General features: G+C 41.0%; 1 protein-coding gene across 2 annotated transcripts; it reads right to left on the reverse strand.

The window, feature by feature from the left end:
• LOC124132720 lies at positions 1-19,717 on the reverse strand. 2 transcript variants are annotated; one of them, XM_048387477.1, is made up of 6 exons: positions 19,348-19,717; positions 16,689-16,727; positions 14,369-14,438; positions 12,401-12,547; positions 7,051-10,530; positions 1-5,145 (listed from the first exon to the last, which is right to left on the reverse strand). In XM_048387477.1, exons 2-6 carry the CDS (start codon positions 16,719-16,721, stop codon positions 227-229), a joined length of 8,649 nt encoding a protein of 2,882 aa, XP_048243434.1. In that variant the 5' UTR covers positions 16,722-16,727; positions 19,348-19,717; the 3' UTR covers positions 1-226. The 2 variants fall into 2 exon arrangements, with proteins under 2 accessions (XP_048243434.1, XP_048243435.1); XM_048387478.1 differs by lacking the exon at positions 19,348-19,717 and adding an exon at positions 18,600-18,732.
• Between the last annotated feature and the right edge of the window lie 953 nt (positions 19,718-20,670).

Below are 20,670 nucleotides of genomic sequence, written 5' to 3' on the forward strand. Positions count from 1 at the left end.
TGACGATTGTTGACAATGTTTCTTTATTTATGTTGCTAGAGATAAACCCACAATCATAGGTTTTTTTCTGGCGTGCCCAAGGGACGCAAATCTGCACAGCGAATCGCGGCGCCTTAGACGACTGGGCCACCCGTGGTTCCTTCTACCACTAGACCATGGAGGCGGTCTTGAAGGTTCTTTGGATGTCATCATCAATCAGTTGCCATTACTGGTTTGTTTCAACTCATCAATCATCTATTATAACCACTTTCCGTTTTAACCTTTTTTTCACCACAATTCGTTCTTGGCTTTCCTGCCCTAACACAATACAATCTTCTACTTCTTCGTGTACTACAAAGTGTTCTACTCCTTTTTTTATCGCAATCTGTTTTTTGCTTTCCTGCTCTACCACAATACAATCTTCTTCTTCCTCATGTACAACAAAGTGTTCTACTCCTTGTTTACGAACAATCTGTCTTTTGGTTTCCTGCTCGACCACAATACAATCTTCTACTTCTTCGTGTACTACAAAGTGTTCTACTCCTTTTTTTATCCCAATCTGTTTTTTGCTTTCCTGCTCTACCACAATACAATCTTCTTCTTCCTCATGTACAACAAAGTGTTCTACTCCTTGTTTACGAACAATCTGTCTTTTGGTTTCCTGCTCGACCACAATACAATCTTCTACTTCCTCATGTACCATAATCTGTTCTACTCTTTCCTTTACCACATCCTCTTCTTCTTCTTCCTTCTGTACAATAAACTGTTCTTCGTCTCCTCCCTCTACCACCAACTTTTCTTTATATTCCTGCAATACTACTATCCAATCTTCTTCCATGTGCACCACATTCTGTTCTACTTCTTCTTTCACCACAAACTGTTCTTCATCTTCCCCCTTTACCACAATCTGGTCTTCATCGGCCTCGTGTACAACTAACTGTTCGTTGTCTTCCCACTTTACCACAATCTGGTCTTCATCGGCCTCGTGTACAACTAACTGTTCGTTGTCTTCCCACTTTACCACAATCTGGTCTTCATCTGCCTCGTGTACAACTAACTGTTCGTTGTCTTCCCACTTTACCACAATCTGGTCTTCATCTGCCTCGTGGACAACTAACTGTTCGTTGTCTTCCCCCTTTACCACAATCTGGTCTTCATCTGCCTCGTGTACAACTAACTGTTCGTTGTCTTCCCCCTTTACCACAATCTGGTCTTCATCGGCGTCATGGACAACTAACTTTTCTTCATTTTCCCTCTTGTCTTCGTCTTCATCCTGATCAGTCTCTTCTGCGTTATCGTACTCTACTACAAACCAATCATCTTCCCCCAACACATTCTGTTCTTGAACTTCCTCACGCACATCACCATGTTCTGTTACTTCATCCTCTACCAGAATTGTTTCATTTCTGTCATATTTTACATTGCCATCATCCCCTTTTGGTTCCTTATTTAATGCAGAGATATTCCCTTTCCCCATTTCTGAGCTTTCTTCGGGAGTCACAACCTTTCTTCTCTTCCTTCTATCCACTCTTTGATTGAGTTTTCCTTCCCCCATTTCTGAGCTTTCTTCAGGAGTCACAACCTTTCTTCTCTTCCTTCTATCCACTCTTTGATTGAGTTTCCCTTTCCCCATTTCTGAGCTTTCTTCGGGAGTCACAACCTTTCTTCTCTTCCTTCTATCCACTCTTTGATTGAGTTTTCCTTCCCCCATTTCTGAGCTTTCTTCAGGAGTCACAACCTTTCTTCTCTTCCTTCTATCCACTCTTTGATTGAGTTTTCCTTCCCCCATTTCTGAGCTTTCTTCAGGAGTCACAACCTTTCTTCTCTTCCTTCTATCCACTCTTTGATTGAGTTTTCCTTCCCCCATTCCTGAGCTTTCTTCAGGAGTCACAACCCTTCTCTTTCTTGGATTGGCATTTTTTATCAGTTTTCGATATGCTTGAGTGTTTTTGGGGGCTGGAACTTGTTCCCTTCCTTTTTGTCTGGAAATTAACTCCAATGCTTCAGAAGGATACAGAGAAACTACTTTTGGTATAAATGGTATAAATGGTTCAAATGGTTTACAATAATGTTTCCTCTCTTTCCTTCTTTTGTAAGCTGGTTCATGTACATAATATTTCTCTCTTCTAAATTCCTCCTGATGACAAAATGGTCCCTCCTGTTTTCTTTGAAGAAACATCTCTACTTCATCAGCACAGATATGTACCTTGACTGGTTTCAGGCGGTTGTTAGTGTAACAGCCTTCTCTGTCACTTCGTGTTTCACTTTCTGATATTGTTACTTTGTTTGGTGGTTTCACAATTACCATGGCTGGTGTATTCTCTACACTGCACCTGCCTAATGAATGTGAATTAGTCTGTTCATTGTCTTCCCCCTCTTCGACAACCTCGTCTTCATCTGCCTCGTGTACAATTAACTGTTTGTTGTCTTCCCCCTTTACCACAATCTGGCCCTCATCTGCCTCGTGAACTACTAACTGTTTGTTGTCTTCCCCCATTACCACAATCTGGTCCTCATCTGCCTCGTGAACGACTAACTGTTCGTTGTCTTCCCCATCTTCGACAACCTGGTCTTCATCTGCCTCGTGGACAACTAACTGTTTGTTGTCTTCCCCCTTTACCACAATCTGGTCTTCATCGGCGTCATGGACAACTAACTGTTCGTTGTTTTCCCCCTTTACCACAATCTGGTCTTCATCGGCGTCATGGACAACTAACTGTTTGTTGTCATCCCCATCTTCGACATCCTGGTCTTCATCTGCCTCTTGAACAACTAACTGTTCGTTGTTTTCCCCCTTTACCACAATCTGGTCTTCATCGGCGTCATGGACAACTAACTGTTCGTTGTCTTCCCCATCTTCGACATCCTGGTCTTCATCTGCCTCGTGTACAACTAACTGTTCGTTGTCTTTCCCCTTTACCACAATCTGGTCTTCATCGGCGTCATGGACAACTAACTGTTCGTTGTCTTCCCCATCTTCGACATCCTGGTCTTCATCTGCCTCGTGTACAACTAACTGTTCGTTGTCTTCCCCCTTTACCACAATCTGGTCTTCATCGGCGTCATGGACAACTAACTGTTCGGTGTCTTCCCCCTTTACCACAATCTGGTCTTCATCGGCGTCATGGACAACTAACTGTTCGTTGTCTTCCCCATCTTCGACATCCTGGTCTTCATCTGCCTCGTGTACAACTAACTGTTCGTTGTCTTCCCCCTTTACCACAATCTGGTCTTCATCATCGTCATGGACAACTAACTGTTTGTTGTCATCCCCTTCTTCGACATCCTGGTCTTCATTGGCCTCGTGGACAACTAACTGTTCGTTGTTTTTCCCCTTCACCACAATCGGGTCTTCGTCTTCCTCCTGATCAGGTTCTTCTGCGTTTTCTAACTCTACTACAAACAAATCATCTCTCCCTACCACATTCTGTTCTTGTACTTCCTCACGTACACCAGCATGTACTGTTACTTCATCCTCTACCAGAATTGTTTCATTTCTGTCATATTTTACCTTTCCATCATCCCCTTTTGGTTCCTTATTTAATGCACAGATATTCCCTTCCCCCATTTCTGAGCTTTCTTCAGGAGTCATAACCCTTCTTTTATTCCTTCCATCCACTCCAGGATTGAGGTTTTTTATCAGTTTTCGAAATCCTTGAGTGTTGTTTTGGGCTAGAAATCGTATCCCTCCGCGTTTTTTTGAAATACATTCCAATGCTTCAGAAGGATACAGAGAAACTACTTTTGGTTTAAATGGTTTATATGTAGGTTTCCTCACTTTCCTTCTTTTGTAAGCTGGTTCATATTCAAAATATTTCTCTCTTCTAAATTCCTCCAGATGACAAAATGGTCCTTCCTGTTTTCTTTGGAGAAACCTCTCTACTTCATCAGCACAGATATGTACCTTGACTGGTTTCAGGCGGATGTCAGTGTAACAGCCTTCTCTGTCACTTCGTGTTTCACTTTCTGATATGGTTACTTTGTTTGGTGGTTTCACAATTACCATGGCTGGTGTATCCTCTACACTGCACCTGCCTAATGAATGTGAATTAGTCTGTTCATTGTCTTCCCCATCTTCGACAACCTCTTCTTCATCTGCCTCTTGAACAACTAACTGTTCGTTGTCTTCCCCCTTTACCACAATCTGGTCTTCATCGGCGTCATGGACAACTAACTGTTTGTTGTCATCCCCATCTTCGACATCCTGGTCTTCATCTGCCTCGTGTACAACTAACTGTTCGTTGTCTTTCCCCTTTACCACAATCTGGTCTTCATCGGCGTCATGGACAACTAACTGTTTGTTGTCATCCCCATCTTCGACATCATGGTCTTCATCTGCCTCGTGTACAACTAACTGTTTGTTGTCTTCCCCCATTACCACAATCTGGCCCTCATCTGCCTCGTGTACAACTAACTGTTCATTGTCTTCCCACTTTACCACAATCTGGTCTTCATCGGCGTCATGGACAACTAACTGTTTGTTGTCATCCCCATCTTCGACATCCTGGTCCTCATCTGCCTCGTGTACAACTAACTGTTTGTTGTTTTCCCCCTTCACCACAATCGGGTCTTCGTCTTCCTCCTGATCAGGTTCTTCTGCGTTTTCTAACTCTACTACAAACAAATCATCTCTCCCTACCACATTCTGTTCTTGTACTTCCTCACGTACACCAGCATGTACTGTTACTTCATCCTCTACCAGAATTGTTTCATTTCTGTCATATTTTACCTTTCCATCATCCCCTTTTGGTTCCTTATTTAATGAACAGATATTCCCTTCCCCCATTTCTGAGCTTTCTTCAGGAGTCACAACCTTTCTTCTCTTCCTTCCATCCAGTCCAGGATTGAGTTTTGTTATCAGTTTTCGAAACGCTTGAGAAGTTATTTGTTTGGTAAATTCTTCCCCTCTATATTTTCTGGAAAGACACTCCACAGAAGAATACTGACATACTGCTTTTGCAAAGTGATGGGTTTTTTCTTTCGAATTTGGGTCATATTCATAATATTTTTCTCTTCCAGCTTCCTTCAGAGGACAAAATGGTTTTGAACACACAGGTCTCTCCTGTTTCCTGTGAAGAAACCTCTCTACTTCATCAGCACAGAGATGTACCCTGACTGGTTTCAGATGCATGGTAGTGTAACAATATCCACTGCCACTTGCTCCTTCTGCAATTAAGTTGTTAAATTTCATTAAAAAATACTTTTATTACTCAAACATTTAATCAAAGCACAAGTGAAAAGTGAGCTTTTACCAATATTCCAGCAATATAATGGTGGGTGGACACCAGAAATGGGCTTCACACATTGTACCCATGTCAGGATTTGAACCCAGTTCTTTGGTGAGATGAGCAAACGCTTTTACCACTAGCCGACTAGAAAAGAAATTGTTTTAGAAACATAACAAAATGCATTATAAGGGACCAGTCATTTATATCTGGGGTTTGGGATGCAAAAGCAACTAATGTCATATAACATGTCCATTTTCATGACCCTCCCCAAATGTGAGCATTGTTTTTATTACCCTTCCCTAAACTGTCTTATGTTTTGGTGACCTTCCTCTGATTCCCTCTGACCCCCCTCCTTCTCCTCCTCACCTCCCAATAATAGATGACCACTCTAAGCGTTTGCTGTCTGAGCTACCTTTATCGTCATCTTGACCCAATTTCAGGGTTATATGGCCATGTATCACTGCTTTTTGAAACTACTATTTTTCAAAAAGTTGTTTGTGTTTAACGCTGCACTCCGCAGCATTGGAGCTGTATGACTAATTAATCGAGTCTGGACAAGACAATCCAGTGATTGACATCAAGATCAAATGTATAAGCAACGGTCAAATCTTATAATAGAAACGGGCTCCATCCGTCCGTCTGGTTTCCGGAGCATAACTCATAAACCGTTCAATATTTTTTTCATGAAACTTTGCAGGTCTGTCAAGTACATGCTGAACTGGTGCCTTTTGCTATTTAGAAATTTTAGAATTTTTTTATTTTTTACGTTTCCATGGCAACAAGATGGACTTAGGTTCTGTGAGGGTAGGGTTCATTTCCGGAGCATAACTCATAAACCGTTCAATATTTTTTCATCAAACTTTGCAGGTCTGTCAGGTACATGCTGAACTTGTGCCTTTATTTTTTACGTTTCCATGGCAACAAGATGGACTTAGGTTCCAAACTCTTCTTTTTTTTACAATTTCCATGACAAGTTCCACCTCGGTTAAAAAAAAGGTTAGGGTTTGTTAAGATTTGATTATGTCATAAATTCTGCAACAGGGGCGGAGGATATAGCCATGTTAGTGGCAAACTCTTGTTTACTTTATGGCTGCCATGCCTGTAATTGATGGAAGGATTCCGTACACAACGTAAGTATCACTGGCATCATATACACTGAGGGGTGGCAGGGTAGCCCAGTGGTGTAAACATTCACTTGTCATTGCAAAGGTCTGGGTTCAGTTCCCAACATGGGTACAATGGGCGAGGCACATTTCTGGTGTCCTCCATTGAGACATTGCTGGAATATTGTAGCGTGAACCTTACGCAAAACCCTTTTTTCATATCAAATATTTCTAAACCAAAATACTGATTGTATATCCATTCATATCTTCTTTCCCATTTTTGGTGTCCCCCACCATGATATTGCTGGAATATTGCTAAAAGTGGCATAAATCATACTCACTCACTCATTTATATGTTCATAATGTTTAAAAACAGTGGGGTGGGGTGTCTTCTAGGGATTAAGCTCATAACATATGGAACACAATGACATGAACACAACACAAATGCCTTCATATCACAGTCAAACACCATTGTGTCAAAGTTGAAGGGACCTACGTAAAGACCTTGAGTTACCCGATGTTCGCCACAACCGGTAATGATGAATAAATGAGGATTAAGCAGGGACTAAGCTTTAACTTTGAGACAAACGTAAGTTTGATATATCAAAGTTCGACACAACAGTGATTGAAATCCATGTCTGATTGACAAGTCTATCCCCCAACTGAAGACTAAAATTTAAAATGCCAAATGTAAATATTTCTCTGGATCGGTCTCAAATATAACTCTTACTAGTACTTGCCATAGTCATGATGACTCCTTCGACTGAGTCCCACAAACTGGCGAGGTGCACCCTCCTTTAATCCCCTTCCTGTAGCTCTGAAGGAAGTCTCTGCCTGGTCCATCATTTCAGTGGCCTTCTTCTGGGCCTTTGAGATAAAAATTGATGGACTCATGTCTGTCATTTCTCTCCTTAATTCAACTCTTGGTGTCTCTTGGCATTCCATCGCTTCAGCTCCTGGTTTAGTGGCCTTTTTCTGGGCGGCTGAAATATAAATTGATGGAGTCATGTCTGTCAGCTCGCTCCTCAATTCCCCACTTGGTGTTTCTTGTGGTTCCTTCACTTCAATGACTGGTGCAGAAAACTTTTTCAGGGTGGATGAAATACAAATTGAAGGAATCATGTCTGTGAACTTTCTTTTTATTCCACTTCTTTGAGTCTCTTGTGCTTCCTTCATTTTAGCTTCTGGTTTAGCTAACTTTGTCCGGGCAGCTGAAATATAAATTGATGGCGACATGTCTGTCAGTTCTCTCCTTAATTCACCTCTTGGAGTCTGATCTGATACCTTCACTCCAGCTGCTGGTGCAGCAAATGTTTTCTGGGAAGTTGTAATAAAACTTAATGGAGTCATGTCTGTGATCTTGCTTTTTATTCCACCCCTTGAAGTATTATCTGGTTCCATCACTTCAGCCGCTGGTGCAGCAAACTTTTTCTGGGCAGTTGAAATAAAACTTGATGGAGTCGTGTTTGTGATCTCTGTCCTTAATCCACCTCTTGGATTTATCACTTCAGCTGCTAGCTTAGGAACCTTTTTCTTGGTGGTTGAAACAGAACTTGATGGAGTTGTGTCTATTACACCTCTTGGACTCTTATCTGGTTCCATCACTTCAGTTGCTGATTCAGCAAATGTTTTCTGGATGGATGAAACAGAACTTGATGGAGTCCTGTCTATTACACCTCTTGGAGCCTTAACTGGATCCATCACTTCAGCTGCTGGCTTAGCAACCATTTTCTGGGTGGATGAAACAGAACTTGTTGGAGTCATGTCTATAACATCTCTTGGAGCCTTATCTGGATCCATCACTTCAGCTGCTAGCATAGGAACCTCTTTCTGGGTGGTTGAAACAGAACTTGATGGAGTCATGTCTATTACACCTCTTGGAGTCTTATCTGGTTCCATCACTTCAGCTGCTGGCTTAGCAACCATTTTCCGGATGGTTGAAACAGAACTTGTTGGAGTCATGTCTATTACACCTCTTGGAGTCTTATCTGGTTCCATCACTTCAGCTGCTGGCTTAGCAACCATTTTCTGGATGGTTGAAATAGAGCTTAAAATAAAACTTGAAGGAGTCGTGTCTGTCAACTCGCTCCTCAATTCACCTCTAGGAGTTTCTTGTGATTCCTTCACTTCAATTGCTGATACAGCGAACCTTATCTGGGCAGCTGAAATAAATCTTGGAGTCAAGTCTGTGATCCTGCTTTTTATTCCACCTCTTGAAGTATTATCTGATTCCTTCACTTCAGCCGCTGGTGCAGCACACATTTTCTGGGCAGTTGAAACATAACTTGATGGAGTCAAGTCGGTGATCTCTGTACTTTCTCCCACTCCTGGTAAAATCTCCTGTGATTCCTTCACTTCATCTTCGGGTTCAGCAACCTTTTTCTGGGTGGTTGAAACAGAACTTGATGGAGTCAAGTCGGTGATCTCTGTCCTTTCTCCCCATCCTGTTTGCATCTCCTGTGATTCCTGGACTTCAGTTTCAGGTTCAGCAACCTTTTTCTGGGTGGTTGAAACAGAACTTGATGGAGTCAAGTCGTTGATCTCAGTCCTTAATCCCCCTCCTGGTAGAATCTCCTGTGATTGCTTCACTTCATCTTCGGGTTCAGCAACCTTTTTCTGGGTGGTTGAAACAGAGCTTGATGGAGTCAAGTCTGTTACACCTCTTGGAGTATTATCTGGTTCCATCACTTCAGCTGCTGGCTTAGCAACCATTTTCTGGGTGGATGAAACAGAACTTGTTGGAGTCATGTCTATAACATCTCTTGGAGACTTATCTGGATCCATCACTTCAGCTGCTGGCTTAGCAACCACTTTCTGGGTGGTTGAAATAGAGCTTGGAGTCATGTCTGTGATCTTGCTTTTTATTCTACCTCTTGAAGTATTATCTGATTCCTTCACTGCAACCCCTGGTGCAGCACACGTTTTCTGGGCAGTTGAAATAAAACTTGAAGGAGTCGTGTCTGTCAACTCTCTCCTCAATTCACCTCTAGGAGTTTCTTGTGATTCCTTCACTTCAATTGCTGATACAGCGAACCTTATCTGGGCAGCTGAAATAAAACTTGGAGTCAAGTCTGTAATCCTGCTTTTTATTCCTACTCTTGAAGTATTATCTGATTCCTTCACTTCAGCCGCTGGTGCAGCACACATTTTCTGGGCAGTTGAAACATAACTTGATGGAGTCAAGTCGGTGATCTCTGTCCTTAACTTTCCTCCTGCTGGAATCTCCTGCAATTCCTGCACTTCAGCTTTGGGTTCAGCAACCTTTATCTGGGTGGTTGAAACAGAACTTGATGGAGTCAAGTTGGTGATCTCTGTCCTTTCTCCCCCTCCTAGAATCTCCAGTGATTCCTGCACTTTAGCTTCAGGTTCAGCAACCTTTATCTGGGTGGTGGAAACAGAACTTGATGGAGTCAAGTCGTTGATCTCTGTCCTTTCTCCCCATCCTGGAATCTCCAGTGATTCCTCCACTTTAGCTTCAGGTTCAGCAACCTTTTTCTGGGTGGTGGAAACAGAACTTGATGGAGTCAAGTCAGTGATCTCTGTCCTTTCTCCCCCTCCTGGTAGAATCTCCTGTGATTCCTTCACTTCATGTTCGGGTTCAGCAACCTTTTTCTGGGTGGTTGAAACAGAACTTGATGGAATCAAGTCTGTGATCTCTGTCCTTTCTCCCCATCCTGTTTGCATCTCCTGTGATTCCTGGACTTCAGTTTCAGGTTCAGCAACCTTTTTCTGGGTGGTTGAAACAGAACTTGATGGAGTCAAGTCGTTGATCTCTGTCCTTAATCCCCCTCCTGGTAGAATCTCCTGTGATTGCTTCACTTCATGTTCGGGTTCAGCAACCTTTTTCTGGGTGGTTGAAACAGAGCTTGATGGAGTCAAGTCGTTGATCTCTGTCCTTAATCCCCCTCCTGGTAGAATCTCCTGTGATTGCTTCACTTCATCTTCGGGTTCAGCAACCTTTTTCTGGGTGGTTGAAACAGAGCTTGATGGAGTCAAGTCTGTGATCTCTGTCCTTAATACTCCTCCTGTTGGAATCTTCTGTGATTCCGTCACATCCACAGTGAGGACAGCTGTATTTTTCTGGGCACTGGAAACAGTAACTGATGGAGTCACGTCACTGGTTTTGCTTGTATAACTTCTTCTTTGAGGTTGTGTTGGTTCTTGCTTTGGCATAGTGTTTTCCTTCTTTTCACTCTCTTTGGTTGGCAGCTCCTCTTTACCTTTCAAGGTTGTAAGAAAAAATATGACAGTTATAGGAAAAGGTGAGGTGAAATGGAGCTCAACATCGCATTCAAGATTATTACACTTATATAGTGATGTGCATACATGTGAGTAAGTGAGCAGGTGTGCATCTTCCACAATATACTATATACAGTAAACTACAGTTATAACGAACTCAACCACTAGTCTGTAAAAACCGAGGTTCATTATAAGCATTTATCATCCAAAACTGTCTCCTACAGGAGATATCACATGCGTGAGATCAAGCAATATCTACATGGTAGATATCCCTGCAATGAAATTGCATCACAATGCTTTGCAGACCATTGTGACATCATTGGTTACCATGATGTCACAATCAAATGACATCACTAATGGCTCTGCAACTGAAGCTGTTAGCAGTACTTTTTACACTTAACATGCTTAAGACACTGCTAATTACTGTCTACAAGCTGAAAAAGTTGGAAGAATGATGTTGGATGATAAATAAAATCTCACCCTCATGTCTTTAGATCTGAAACATATCAACACTCATTGATAAAAGTGGAAAGACTTGCCAAGGATTTTTTCCACTTTTATCAACTCGTGTTGATATATTTGATATCAAAAGACACTCGGGTGAGGTTCTATATACATAAAGCATATATACAACAAATAAGTGGAACTAAAAAATAAGTTTGTTATATCGGTCAGTTTGTTATAAGCATGTTCGTTATAAATGTAGTTTATAGTTTACTGTATGTATGTGAGTGAGTGAGTGAGTATGGTTTTACGCCCCTTTTAGCAATATTCCAGCAATATCACGGCGGGGGACACCAGAAATGGGCTTCACACATTGTACCCATGTCGGGAATCGAACCCGGGTCTTCGGCGTGACGAGCGAACGCTTTAACCACCAGGCTACCCGACCGCCCCACTGTATGTATGACTGTGAATATCAACATTCTCCACAGAGAAAAGACAGAAAAAGAAGTTGGAGTACTAAGTAAGGATAAGTTATATGGATGAACAACGTTTTGGTGTGCAAGTTCTACATGCTGCATGGTTGCAATAAATTGCATAGATCAATGACGGACTTATGACGGGTTTAATTGCTTGCCCATTGAGATATAAACATCCCTCGCTAGAACGTGGGTCTTGGGGCATGGAGGCGAGGCAGAGGTGAAATGGTGTTTAATGTCGCGTCTAAGATTATTGCACTTATATAGAGACGTGCATTCACGTGTGTGTGTGTGTGTGACTGCTTGTACTCTTCCTGACTAATGCTGATTTAGCAGTGCTAGCCCATTACAGTCAAAAACTACATCCTCTCGCTTCAAGTGAACAAACAAGAGATATGAAACTTTGTCAATGAAAATGCGAAATTTGCGATTTAAACATCACGATGACATGTTGATTTACCATCTAATTATTTCATGTTGTGTTTGACATTGTTTCACATGAAATTGTGATAACTGTGTGCATTAGTGTGTCGCAAACAAAGCCAGAAATAGCAATCAGCTGTACACAGATTTTCTCCCAATCTACTGTTGATTCAGTTAAAAAATACCCAATAACATAACTTCAGAGAATTTTTAGTGCAGCTTTTACTTCATATTTATGTACAATAATTATAACCATAACAAGCGATATGTGAGTCAAATTTACTAGTTCTACCTCTTTCTGAAACAGCCATATATGGGTCATATTTACTAGGTCTACCTCTCGTACTTCCTTAAACAGCAACATATGTGTCAAAATTACGAGGTTTAATCTTGCTCTTCTTTCAAAAGGTCAACCTCTCTCTTCTTTCAACAGCTACATATGCGTCATATTTACAAGGTGTACCTCTCGCTCTTCCTGCAGAAGCTAAATATGCGTCATACTTACGAGGTTTAACTTTTTTTTCTGTGCCTTCAAGCAGAGACCCTGTGGATTCTTTACTGGGTTTTTCCTCTTCCACGGAAGCTGGGTTTTCATTTGGCCTGCCTTTTTCACTTCCTCCATCTAAGCTGTCTGGTTTACACCCCAACAAATCTGCAAACGTAAAATTAAAAAATTACACATGCGTCCACAAGCACTTGGTAGAAGAAAAAAAGATTATTTCAATACTAAAAATAATGCATTGTCTCTCTGTACTCCCTTGGCATGGACATGGCGGACAATGATAATAAACATTATTTTTGATAATTTCAATTCTTTCATTTGAGCAACAATGCCGAGAGTCTCAGAGCCAATCAGTCGAGCGGATCTGCCCAACCCTCAAAGTCTAGACGATCATTTTGTAAGTCGTGGCTAACGACCTTCACTTGGTTGACAAACAATGAAGATTTGCAGATTTTATTGTTTTCAGTAGCTAGTCGTATACTGAATCTTGATTGACCGCCATTTTGCTTTCTCGGACGATCGATATCAATTTTTTTTATGGTCAATAATTAAGTACAGATGAAAAAAGTATTCAAATAACTATTGCTCTCAACGATATTTTAGTATTTGTGATAAAATTATCTTTCTTGTTTTAAAAAAATCTTTAGTTTAAAGAAAACCTTTTCCCGTGAGGTCACGTGATAACCAAATATGGGATAATAGTCTTGATCCAAATGTTTCAACGAGTACACTTGAGCAGACTCATGAATATAACTCATGAATATTAATTAGACCGTTTACTACGTTAACAGATCGTTATTATAACAGAAACAAACGTATGTTTTCCATGTATATCTAAAATTATATTATTTGTTATTAATTGTCCGGTGAATTAAACAATTTAAATTGAAACAATTCATAATTCATCATATTATGAATACGTAAACTTGTAATGTGTGTGAAAGTCGTACTAAAATACGCTATTTGAAGGGGGCGTGGCCTAAATGCAAAAGTCCGATTGGGATTTTAAATTTTCCAGACCCCTGGCCGAGACTAATGGGATCGGGTGGTCAGGCTCACTGACTTGGTTGATGCATGTCATCGTATCCCAAATGCGTATATGCTCATGATGTCAATAGCTGGATTGCATGGTCCAGATTCGATTATGTACAGACCGCCATCTTATAGCTTGAATATTGCTGAGTGTGGCGTTAATCAACAAACAAACAAATAAACAAACAAACAAACACTCAACACTGACATGGCAGAAACATTATCTTTGATATTTTCAATTGTTTTAATGCACTTCCAATCATTTGAGCATAAATGCCCTATTCAAAAACATGAATACTCCAGTCACAAAGGGAAGAGTTGCTATGGCTGAAATAATGCTGATGTGATGTTAAAGTTTATCACACTCACTCAATGGAAAGAAGCTTAAGAAACGGGGTTTAACGTCGCGTTCAAGATTCTTGCTCTTATAAAGAAATGTGCATGCATATGTACATCAACATACAAGTATGGACTAAGGTTGGTTTTACAGAGCTAGCCCCCAGACATTCCATGCTGCAGCTCAACATGGACCCCCCACTTGGACACAGTATTCTGTTTCTGAGTAGGAATTCCATGTCAAGTTGCATCAAGGTATGTCTGTGAATGAGTTGGGTTTTACGCCGCTTTTAACAGTATTCCAGTTATATCGCGGCGTGTCAGCTTTAATGTGGGAGGAAAGCCCGAAGTGATGCAGGTCTGAGACGTTTACCACTTCGGTGAAACCCACGAGCATGGTTATGGTGCTGACAAACCTGGAAACATAATCGGGGTGAACCGGGATTTGAACCCACAATCATAATTTTCTGGCATACCCAAGGGATGCAACTCTGCACAGCGTATCATGGTGCCTTAGATGACTTGGCTACCCGTGTCACTCACTCACTCACCTACCCACCCTGTCAATCAGCTAAGCTAAAAATAAACATTGTACATAGATACCTTGCTGCTCTTTTTGGGCCTCAGCTCCAGCTGTTCTGAGTCTCTTTAATTCTCTGTATTTCTTCAAATGCTATAAGTACAAGAAGTAGAGTGAAGCCTCATTCAGAGATACTGGACAATATAAATAACAGTAAACAATATTTATAATGAACATGCTCATAACGAACTGACCGATATAACGAACTTACTTCTTAGTCCAAGCCACTTGCTGTATATATGCTGTACATATTACGAACTTTGGTTATTACAAACTAAAATTAGTGGTCCCTTTGAGTTTGTTATTAATCCATAGTTTACTGTATTGTCAAGTTATTCCAAACAAGCCATGAGCAAGACTAATTCTAAAACATTTTGTTTCATTCTCATGGAACAAAAGATTCCTTCAATTGTTTTCCACTTTCGCAAATACGAAAGAAATTTTAAAAGAAATGTCCCAACAAATACCTTGATTTTGTATTGTTTATGTTGTTCTTAATCAGCAAAATATGGCATGTCGGAAAAAGAGGTATAGCTGTTAAGGTGAGATATCAATTGCATAGCGGCAAATGCCAGCGTCGGTGATGATTCGGGGTAACTTCAGCAACCCATGCTTGCCATAAATGCATCAACACAGTGATGGGGGGGGGGGGGGGGGGGGGGGGGGGTACTTAGTAGGATCCAGGTGCCAACAGGACTACCCGGACCCATGATATATTGTACCCATGATATATTGTAATGACAAAAATTATCTTAAACTCCATGGTTACACTACAAGTCACTATTGCTTGCATTTCTTTCTTACTATTTATGTATTTCTTCTGACATTTTGATATTTGAATAAAGAAAAAGCTCAGGGTATAGATGATCATATTGTTTCAGGGTGTATCTAAACACTTTTTGCCAGGGTTCCAGTCAAACAACTCTAAAACACATATTGTATACCCATCTCTTGAGATCTCCAGCAGGTTCCCGGGTACGGTCAGGTAATATATTCTTGGGTACCCAGGTTGTTCATTTGGACTCGTCCAAGCCCTATTCTCGACATTTGTAACTGCACTGACATTTACATTAAAGCATATTATTTATTGCTGCAGCAACATATTTTACCAATTGTATTGCCCTGTGTGATGAAAAACACAATCCAGTCTGTTTCAACATAATTTTGTCAATTATTCATTGATCATGTGTGGTTATTTACTGATTTCACAATTTAGTTCTGTATGTACCGATTTCTAGGTTACCCTCTGCGATTCAACTTGGAAATCCACTCATAACAGTGCAATACAAGTCACCTTTACACAGTCATAACATAAGATACAGTAAACTAACAAACACGCTTCCAGGTGTATATATGTTTTAAATATGCTTATAACAAACTACGGTTATAACAAATTAAATTTAGTTGGCCCTTTGAGTTCATTATAACCGTAGTTTACTGTATAGCAAAACTACCATGAATTGGGAAATTGTTACTCCCTGAGTACCTAAGCCTCAGTGTACTCAAGTTTATGAGTACCTCAGCCCCTGAGGACCCAAGTTTATGAGTACCTAAACCTTCAGGTACCCAAGTTTATGAGTACCTAAACCTCTGGGTACCTAAGCCTCTGAGTACCTAAGCCTCTGGGTACCTAAGTCTCTGAGTACCTAAGACTCTGAGTACCCAGGTTTATGATTACCTAAGCCTCTGGGTACCTAAGCCTCTGAGTACCTAAGCCTCTGGGTACCTAAGCCTCTGGGTACCTACGCCTCTGAGTACCCAGGTTTATGATTACCTAAGCCTCTGGGTACCTAAGCCTCTGGGTACCTAAGCCTCTGGGTACCTAAGCCTCTGAGTACCTAAGCCTCTGAGTACCAAGCTTTATGATTACATTAGCCTCTGAGTACCTAAGCCTCTGGGTACCTAAGCCTCTGAGTACCTAAGCCTCTGAGTACCCAGGTTTATGATTACCTAAGCCTGAGTACCTAAGCCTCTGGGTACCTAAGCCTCTGGGTACCTAAGCCTCTGAGTACCTAAACATCTGAGTACCTAAGCCTCTGAGTACCTAAGCCTCTGAGTACCTAAGCCTCTGAGTACCCAAGTTTATGAGTACCTAAGCCTCTGGGTACCTTAGCCTCTGAGTACCCAAGTTTATGAGTACCTAAGCCTCTGGGTACATAAGCCTCTGAGTAAGCAAGTTTGTGAGTACCCAAGCCTCTTGGTACCTTAGCCTCTGAGTACCCAAGTTTATGAGTAACTAAGCCTCTGGGTACATAAGCCTCTGAGTAAGCAAGTTTGTGAGTACCCAAGCCTCTGAGAACCAGATGAAGACACATATAACGGTAAATGTGAGATTGAACTTACGAGTCCTTTCTTCCATCCCCGCTTGAGAGGCATCGTTGTCTGAAGAGAAAAGAACACAGCTGTTAAATCTTTTATAGGTAGAAAATAGAAGCAAAGCTAGTGAACAATGTCAGTTCAGATATTTAGATATTTACAAGTTTAAAGTTTGTCAAAAGTAAATTGTGACAATCACTTTTAATAACTTTATGTCACACATCATTGTGTTTGTTTGTTTTCTGAAGATGAAGTCAAATGGTCACATGAAAATAGTGACATAGCACTGTCTTTTACATGAGGATGTAGTCAACAAATCAAAACAAAAACAACCATCTGACAAAAATGTTAGATATTAAAAATTTTCCTTCATAAATACTTATACTTAAAACTAACACCAAATTCCATGAGATTTGCACAAATTATTGATGTCAGCATTTATATTCAAATATTTTCTGCATATACTGAGCACTATAAAGTTAAAGGGAAGCGGTGGGGTAGCATAGTGGTTAAAGCGTTCGCTCGTCATGCTGAAGACCCAGGTTCAATTCCCAACATGGGTACAATGTGTGAAGCCCTTTTCTGGTGTCCCCTGCCATGATATTGCTGGAATATTGCTAAAAGCAGCGTAAAACCATACTCACTCACTTGAAGATGGACATCTAACATGCTACAGTTCTGGTACATCGGAGAGTCAGTTTCCGAGGAGAGGTAGTTTACAGGGCCGATATGCCATTGAAGAATTTAAGAGCATGGTAATAACAATCAGAGGCCGCATAAATCAAACTTTCTAATCAGTCAATCACCACCGATGCTTCAAATTTTGGCCTACCTTAAGAATACAGTACCACAAACTTTTCAAACACATGACAATACCCGATGACGTAATTTGTAGTATTTTGTTGCAAGTCACACTGGCGAAACAATGCCCTGTGACGTCAGGGGTCAATGAGTGTGCATTAACTCCTCCCAGTGATCTATCATCTCTACACGCAATGTCTTTGAATACGCCCAGCGGTGTTGAGAGCTTTGAATATTTGTTTACTAAATATAGCCTACGGCAGCCATTTTATAGCAAGCGCTAGTTTACGAAAGCACTTTTATTTTTTATATATTTTTTATTTGGTTATTCTCATAATTCAAGTGGCTAAAATGGTTATAAATGGGAACCAATATACATATATTATTTTTTTTCGGTTCATTAATTTTCATTATTATGCACAAGAATGCAGTTTATTAGGGATATTATATTGGTGCTGAACACATCCAAATGTCACCAGTGTTAGGGTAGGTTGCCCCAAACTGTATCCTTAGCCCTTGGATCCCCTTTACGATCAATCACTCCATTTTTATCATTAGGGTTTGGTACCCGTTTAGTGGCTATTAGATTACCTGAGCTCTATCCTTAGCCCTTGGATCCCCTATACGGTCATTAGGGTTAGGTAGACCTATCCATTTAGTGGCTATTATAAATTCTATAGCGGCTCCTAATATTCTTCACACAAAAACGTCGAGTAAAAAGGATGAAATGGTTTTGTGTCGAATACTTTGGCTACTAGAAACTGTCCTGGAACATTCACACAAGCCACTTTCACCGGTTACATTTTTTCAGTACCGATTAGCGAACTCACTGTTGTGTCGTCACTAGCTATGCTCATGCCTCCCTCGTTCCTTACTATTATCCACATCATCATTACAGTGTTTCCTACCACACTTTTCTGTCACAAAATCCACCTGACAAATTATTAAATACCAATCCATTCATGTGTACACGCGGGTTCGACGTCTGACGTCTGGAGTTGTTTTCAGTTCGCGCCATATCGGATCATTCCTCGCCACTCTGTATCTTGTAGATTACAGAATGGGACGAGTGTGCCAAGTGGCATTGGGATCATTTGTAAGTGTCCGTAGACTAAAGTCATGAGACACCATACCTACCCATAACCTTCTTAAGTGCCGTCATCTATTCAACCATTTTCGTTCAGTTCCATAACGTCGTAGGCATGAACAGGTAAATTTTGCACTTTGTTTCACAGTGTGGACGTAGCTCAGTTAGCTGTCGGGCTAACAATCCGAAGGTCGCAAGTTATGAAAAAAAAATGGTTGCTGTCTTTGAGACATGTGACCTACGGCAGAGATCATTCTCACGAGAATTTGTGGTACTGTATTCTAAAGGTGCTCCCAAATTTCTTAGTAGGAGTTCTGATTTCTGTACCTTGAAAGCAAATTGAAAAGTTCCCGACATTAGAAATTTTAGAGATTGTATGAACAGGATGTAAATTTGGATGATAGATTCATGTTGATTGCACAGCTGGGATACTGGTGGTACAAGCATATGATTCAAAGTGCAGAGCTGTTAGATTTTCCTTTCTTTTCTTGCCGTTGTTCTGCATGCTAACAACTACGCGCTGAAGTGTGAAAAATTGAAAAAGAAATTAAAACAAATCTTGAGGGTTGCGGCCGTCACGTTTGCAAACACAACAGCAGGAACATCTTTTAATGGTGTGCATTGAAATGTCAACAATGTCCATATTTGGTCATATATCATATTCATGTGCCACCAGATTTGCAACCGCTTTAGGATTGGTCCGTAGGTGTGTAATAAATATAATAACACTCTCATACATATTGATACAATTTCACAAACACGTCAAGTCTCTACGATATATGATCATGATCAGTTCACCTGTTCACAGTGGTTTCCGCCTACCGATGTTCGTACCGCATCACGTGATCAAACCAAACACAGGACCTAACATTTGCGTCGTATGTATTTCCCAGCGGTCAATATAATGTATTATATATCCGAGGATATACAGGCCTATATCGGTACGGAACCGTAGTCCATTTCTTAGTTTGCTCTTTGTTCATTTAATCTTGTGGTCTAGAAATGCAATAAAGAAAACTAGAAATTGACAGTTAACTACCGAGAATGTTGCATTTCAACACATGCAATACATGTAACCACCTTTTTACAAACGAACAAGCGCGGTCTAGCATTCTGTTTTTTAACGGAACATGGAATATTGTTTACGGAAGTTCCTGAGGTAATCTGGTTGACGGCTCTATCTGCGCGTCGTAAACATGCGCAACATGTGATATGGATAGACGGAGACCAGTTTAGTTCCGCTTTGAACATTTCACGCATGTGCAATGTGTATATATTTCGGGCCGATGAGAAGGATTTTAGGGCCGCCTCTACGCCTCCTGCGTGTATTTGGCAGAAGTATTGTTTCAAATAATGTTGCTGTATCATTGTGTATATTTTAAACCAGAAGCCTACAACATTCACTAAAAACAATTGACCGCATTCGTGGTCTAGTGGATAGAAGGACGACCGGAGAGCGGAAAGTCGGTCGTTCAATCACCGGACGCGTCAAGCCAAAAGACGTTTAAAGATGGTACATGTTGTTACCCTGCCTGGCGCTCGGTGTTAAAGAGATAGATCAAGGTTTGGTTGGGGGACTGTGTCTGAGTGTGGTGCCCGTGTTAAACAGCGCCATGGTATTTCAGTGGGCACACAAGCAGCCACACATGCATACCTTGAACGCGACGATACACCCCATTCCATCTCACCTCTCTTGGTCTCAGATGATCGGCTTTTTTAAGAAATCAAAATTTATTATGAATACAAATAAGTATAACACAAGAATAATGGGTATTGTGCGGGTGGTGAAAATCAATAAAGGTAACAAAACAGTGACAGAAAGGATGTATGGAGGTGGACACCGGGTGATCAAAGTCACGCGGCGCTGTTGTGTCCCTATTAGATCCCCAGGATTTCAAGGGGGTTCGGGGGTTGGGGGATTGGGGTGGTTGTGGTGGGTGGGGGGGTGGAGGATGGTGTATAAATTTTATTTTAACAACCAAATGATGGTATAGGAAGGGCGCGTACAAAAACTGTCAGCAGATATAAAACAAGGGGGGTTGCCACCCACCCACCCTTAAATCCACCACAGCTTTCGTCACAACCCAAAGCATGACCGTCACGAAGGATGTGCCAAAATGT

The sequence above is a fragment of the Haliotis rufescens genome, unplaced genomic scaffold, assembly GCF_023055435.1.
Source record: "Haliotis rufescens isolate VD_foot unplaced genomic scaffold, xgHalRufe1.0.p SCAF_7, whole genome shotgun sequence".
NCBI lineage: Eukaryota > Metazoa > Mollusca > Gastropoda > Lepetellida > Haliotidae > Haliotis > Haliotis rufescens.